Here is a 6,000-nt window from a genome sequence, read left to right as displayed (position 1 = left end):
TGGTAGCTGAGGGGGCTCAGAGCCTCAGTCTGTTAGAAGTATCCGTGGGGACAGCAAGGCCTACCTGGCAGCGGGTAGGGAACAGCTAAGATGCTCAGGTATGTGCCCAGACTTGGGCACCAGGGCAGCTGTGCAACAGCTGAAGAAACTGGGGGGTTAACCCAGAGAAAGGAAGGCTCAGGCCCTGGAACGTCTGTCTTCGGTGTCTGAAGCCCGGGCTCCGGGGCAGGGCCGGCCTTTTAGCGGGGATAAGCAGGAGGCAGGATCCTCCCCAGAAGCCAGGCCAGCTCTGTTCGGTGACCTGGATCAGCCAGGCTGTTTCCGGGGGGAGGTCGGGCGCTCCGCATCCCTGGGGAAGGGCAGTCAGGGGGGGCGCAGCGCCAGCGAGGAACGTCGGACCTTGCTGCCTGGGGGTGTACAGAGTAGGGGTGAGGAGGGGTCCCAAGGCCTTCAGCGAGGAGAGGGGGAAGGGTTTCTAGGAGCCCTGATCGGCTGACTTGCAGTCGTCCACAGACACAGGGGCTGGGAGCCTGGCCAGAGAACCGGGCAGGCGCCCAGCACCCTGGGCTAGGCAAAGTGGAGTTGAGGATGGGGTGGGCGTTCAGGCTTCCAGAGCCGGCAGGCAGCCAAGAGATGGTGCGCCTCGAGGTGGTCCCTGACGGATGGGTAAAGGGCGGAGACCCAGCCCCGTCGCCGCGGTGGGCCGACAGAAAAACCCCGGGTGCGGGGTCCTCTCCTTTAACGCGGCCACGGGCGGGGGAGCCCCGAGGGGGAGGGGCGGCGCGGGCGGCGCATGCGCGGCGCGGGCTGGAGCGGCCGGACGGTCCGGCGGCCGGGAGCGCGCAGGAGCCCCGAGAGCGCCGGGACCCCGTGCCGGGAGCGCGCAGGAGCCCCGAGAGCGCCGGGACCGCGCGGGGGGCGCCGAGCGCGGCGGACCCAGCGCCCCGCCTGCCGGCGCCGCTGCCCGCCCGGGCCCCGGGAGCGGCGGCCAAGATGTCCGTGCCGGTGAGTACCGACCGCCGGCCGGGCCCGCTCCTGCCCGCGCCGGGCCCGCGGCCTCGCGCCGCCTGGGGCCGCCGGGCTAGGGCGCCCCGGGCCCTCTCGCGTAGGGCACAGGGGCAGCCGGGGGCGGCTCCCCGAGGCCGGCCTCCGCGCCCCCGCCTGGCCCTGCGCCCTCTCCCTGGGGACCCGGGTCGGGCGGGGTCCGCGCTGGCCCCCAGGAGTCCCCCCTGCCAGGGTGGCCAGGCCCGGCGGGGAGAGGGCCCGGCCGCTCCCCGGGACGCGCTCCAGGAGGCCGGGCCGGCTGAGGGGGCGGGGTCCGCGGCCCCCGCCGGGGGTCCGCCTGGGACCGCCGCCCTGCGGTGCTCAGGGGCCTCCCGGCCGGGGCCCGGGTGCTCCTCTCGGAGACCCCTCGCGCCCGGGCCGGCTTAGCGGTGGGGATCTGCGCCCACCCTTCAGAACCCGAGGGTGCACTCTCCGGGAAGCGTACCTCTGCCGCTGAAGCCTCCAAGGGTGCAGGGCCTCACCTCTTTTTCCCCCTAGCCGTGGGGCTTCTCTTCTCACCTGGCACCCCCTGCTGCTAGCCCAGCAGGCGTCTCGGGCGGCTCCACCCCGGGCTCCACACAGGCCGGTCACCTGGAGGCATCCGAGCCCCGCCTGCGCGGGTGGCCAGTGGTCCCGGCAGCCCTTCGTCACCAGGCCTCAGGTGCAGCCCCCAGCCCGCCTTGCAGAGGCACCCACTGAGGTGGGGGCTGCTTCCCTGCTTCCTGCCGGGAAGAGGGCCTTGTGCTGTAAAGCCCTGGCCTCCAGCCATTGTTTCTCTGTGGCCTTTAGGGGTTTTCCCTCCGACAGGAGGGGGCAGTGGTCCCCGGGTGCCTATCCACCTGGCCTGTGTGTGAAACTGCTTCCCACTTGGGGGACCCCATCCTTACAATGAGGCAGACAGTTTGGGGCTTCTTGGCAGGGCAAGTGGCCTTTTAATTAACCACCATAGAGTGCGCGGAGATTACTGGAGAAGAGACGCTGTGTAAGAGCAAAGCATTGTTATTATGGAATTAAAGATCCCAGCTCCTGCCCGCCTCCAGAAGCGGTTAATGCAGAGTTACAGATGAAAAAATTAGGGCTTCCAGACCGTGCTGTGAACCCCCCACCCCCGTCTGTTCTGGTTCCTAGCATAATTGCCTCATCTTTAGGAAGAAAGAAAGAAGACAGAAAAGGCCTGCCAGATCCTTCTCCTGCCCTGCCTTCCTGCAAGGCTCTCGGTCCTTTCTGGCTCAGGGCATCAGGACACCTTCCCTGACCCTGTTGGGCACTGACCGGAGAGATGAGGTGGACCATCTAAGCCTGCCCGAGGGCCAGAGTCTCCAGGGCACGAGTGGACAGGGAATGGGACTTTAAGGCCACATCGGAGCCTGGACGGCCTTAGTTTGGGAGGTCCGTGCTCGATTTGGTGTGGTTTTCCACAGTCACAGCAAAGGTCTGGATACAGGGTCTGGGGTAGCACTCTGGGCAGCCCTCCTGGGCTCTGCCTCCGTGGCCCCGTCTGTGAGAGGAGAGGGCTGGTGGGAGGGCCAGGTTCTGGGTGTGACTAGCGCAGACAGGCTCCTGTAGACACCTGCCCTGGATACCTGTGACCCACCTCTGCCCCGTCCATCCACACTGCCGGCTCCACATCTTTTGCCACCCTTCCACCTGCAGCTGCAGCCCTCGGAGGTTCTGCAGGGGGAGTGGGGGCCTCACCCTCTGTGCGCACATGCCGGGCTATCGGGTCACTCTGGGCCTCTCCTGGGCCCGCTGGTGATGTGTGAACTGGTGGCAGTGGGAAACCAAGTTCATTTTCGGAGCAGCCATGAAATGCTCCGAAAATTGCTTTCATGTGCTGGTGAGTGGTGAGGCCAGCCTCCTGCTCAAGCCCCGCTCTGGGAACCCAGAATGATGACCGCCCACGTGGTGCTCACAGACACGTTTGGGTTTTAAGCATACCCGTTCATTTGGGCAGTCTTTTCCTGGATGGGGCTGACGCAGGCACTTTGGCCCACAGCAATTACCAGATGCTTCAGAATGGGGTGGGAGGCGATGGTGGGGGGCAGGGGGGCGAAGGGGTTGGGACAGGCCAGATTGGGCCAGGAGGGACCTCCTGAGTGTCAGAGCAGGGGGACCCTAAAGGGATCAACTGGTCTCACTCCATCATCTGACCCACATGCAATCTGGGGCTTCCTTCGTGGCTCAGACAGTAAAGAATCTGCCTGCAATGCAGAAGACCTGGGTTTGATCCCTGGGTCAGGAAGATCCCCTGGAGGAGGGCATGCAACCCACTCCAGTGTTCTTGCCTGGAGAATCCCATGGACAGAGGAGCCTGGTGGGCTACAGTCCATGGGGTCGCACAGAGTCAGACACGACTGTACGACTAACTGGGGCCCAGAGAATGGCATGCAGGGTCCTCCCGACTCCCTGCCTTATATCCCGCCTGTGCCCTGAGCTGAGGGCAGAGTTGACACGGCGCCAGGAGAGGTGCTTCCTGGCTGTTCTCTGACGTCTGCCTTCCTCTCGGGCATGGCTGCTCAGTGCCCAGGCCCGCCTTCTCTCTCTGGGCAGGCAGGAAGCATTTGGTAAGGGAAATGGCTACATCACTCACCCGAGACCCCTGGTGGGCCCTGGCATCTTCTGAATTTAGGAGTGACACTGCCCCCCAGCAGTGTCAGGTAGGAAGCCAGCTTCCAGCTGGTAGAGAAGTTTGCTGCCTGTTCCTTCCTCTTGTTCCCTGTCTGTGAAATGGGCACAGCCGCTCCAGCCTCTCCTCTGCTCCTGTATTGAGGGACGGGTTCTTTCAAGGAGCGAGGTGCTGATGTGTGTGGAGCATTCCCTGTGCTGGGCGCTGGGCTCAAGGACGTCTTGTCGTCCTGCCAGGTCGCACGGCCACTGGGGGATGGGGCCAGACTGGGAACTGAGTCGGGCGGCATCCAAAGCCAGCAAGCGAGCGTGGCCTCTGTAATTGTGGGGGCTGCGGCCTGCTGAGCTGTGCAGAGGCCAGGGCCACTAAGAGAGCGCCCCTCTGCTCGTGGCTTTCTGAGCATGAGTCCGAGTCAGCCCTTCAGCACCCATGGGATGTGGGGCTTCTGGGGCTCCCGGTGGCTAAGCAGCTCTCCAGGGAGGTGCGGCAGGGCAGGTCAGCCCGTTGGGAGGTCCACGGAGCAGGAGTGGCACCTAGTTGAGCCTCTGCCAACCGTCCCAGGGTGCCGTTTGTGCCTGGCTCTGTGTCAGGTGCTGCCACTGCTAGAGAGCTGGCCAGGGGACTGGGCGGCTCCGGCCTGGGCAGCCAGGCCAGCACCCATGGGGGCCTGGGAGAACGGGTGCAGAAGAGAGCAGTGGAGCTTGGCAGAGCCCAAGTCCAAGGTCCTCGATTCAGGCTCCAGAGCGCCAGGCACGCCCCTCCCACGGGCCTTGGGCTCTGCGGGAAGTGACCTCCGACCCCGACCCCGCCTTGCTCCCCGTCCCTCCTCTTGCTCAGCAGAGGGCCCCCTGCGGGAAGCCCTCCAGGATTCCCAGCGGTGGTTGTGCACTCATCAGGGGGGTTGCTTCGTTGCCGTCAGGCTCCTGGGGCAAGACCTGGGCCGCCTGGCTCCTCTCTGTCCAGCCTGCTTTGATCGCTTGCAGAGGAGGTGGTCCTGGGAGCACCGATGACCCCCGGCCAGCCCCCACAGCCTGGGGTCTGCATCCCTGCGCAGGCCCTGGAAGCCCGGCTGGGGGCTGATGGGGCCCCAGAGAGTCGCTTCTGGAGGGACGATGTTTGGCGGGTCAAGGGCCAGGGCTCCAGAATGATGGGGCAGGGTCGTCTGTACCTTGAGCGAACCCCTGAACCTCTCTGAGCCTGTGTCCTCTGTGTTCTGGGGATTGTAAGGGCACTGAGCTCTTGGGGTTTTATGAGATCTTGGCGAGGTTTGCAGAAAGCTTTCCATAAGAGGCTAATAAGTCATAGTAGCTACTGTTGTTGAGGTTATTATCTTTATCCTGCCACTGGTGGCTGGTACGGCAGCCAAGACCCACTCCTGGCTCCTGCACAACCAGCCCCCCTGCCCCTGTAATTCCCCTTGGCCTTCCCAGTCTGCCTCCAGTAGCCCTTTTTTTGTGGCCCGTTCCTGCCAGGGCTTAAGCCGTGGGATGCCCCTGGCTACTCCCCTGCCTGCCTGTGGGACCCCTGTCTCAGCCTTGGATGGATAGGTACTTGCCCTCACTTGGCAGATGGAGTGCCCTTCAGTGGGGCCAACAGCAGGCCCACCATGTCCCAGGCCGGCTGGATGCCCTGCCTTGAGTGCCCCCAAGAGTGAGTGCCATGTAGCAGGAGGTGGAAGCTGCTGGATTGGTGGGCGCCGGGCTGATTTCAGATGTGGCTGGAGCAGCCTGCCCAGCATGGGACAGGCAGGGTCCTGGGTGGGAAGGAGTCACCATGGGGTGGGTCCTGGCCCTTCAAGGAGGGGGCTCTAGTTTGTGGGTGAGGCAGAACCGCAAGGCTAGGAGGCGGCCCTTCCTGACCCGCCTCCCGTGGCCCAGCAAGAGGTGTGCCCCCTGCACTCAGCTGTGCCTCCCCAGCCTCTGACAGGGCTTCATCACAGCTGCTTGCTTTGATTGCATCCTAGTCTAACCCCATCGTTTCTTTGGCTTTCTCTTAGTTTGCTGGACCACTGTCTCCCTATCTTCAAGATAAAGATTTGGGGATAGGTCAGGGACCTGGGAGGTGGTGATGGATGCCTGCTAGGAGAACTGGTCACAAGTTATGGCTTTCAAAGTTAATCCCTTCTCTGAGGGTTTTTTTTTTTTTTTTTCAGTAATTCAGTTTTATTATTTAAACCCTGCCAAATTCCAGTAAGGATTTGAAACAGATTATAGTGAAGGCCGAGTTTGGGATCATCACAAAATCCAGAACTTTGTAATGTATGGGGAAGGTAAGCATAAAATTTAACTTGAAGCTCCCTGATGGCTAGGGCAAAAAGGGTAATGCAGTGG

The 6,000-nt window shown here is 63.3% G+C and overlaps 1 protein-coding gene across 2 annotated transcripts in view; it reads left to right on the top strand.

The window, feature by feature from the left end:
* The window catches only part of BCAR1 (BCAR1, Cas family scaffolding protein), a 33,400-nt gene continuing 28,220 nt past the window's right edge, over positions 821–6,000 (top strand). Inside the window, exon 1 of one of the 2 annotated variants that reach the window (XM_018061718.1) lies at positions 821–1,005. In XM_018061718.1, the coding sequence (XP_017917207.1) occupies positions 994–1,005 (12 nt within the window). In that variant the 5' untranslated portion in view covers positions 821–993. Of the gene's footprint in view, positions 1,006–5,859; positions 5,940–6,000 lie in introns of those variants that run through there. The other variant, XM_018061719.1, reaches the window with a different exon arrangement.

The sequence above is a fragment of the Capra hircus genome, chromosome 18, assembly GCF_001704415.2.
Source record: "Capra hircus breed San Clemente chromosome 18, ASM170441v1, whole genome shotgun sequence".
NCBI lineage: Eukaryota > Metazoa > Chordata > Mammalia > Artiodactyla > Bovidae > Capra > Capra hircus.
The sequence above is the reverse complement of the archived record's forward strand: the minus strand, read 5'-3'. Positions and strand labels throughout refer to the sequence as shown.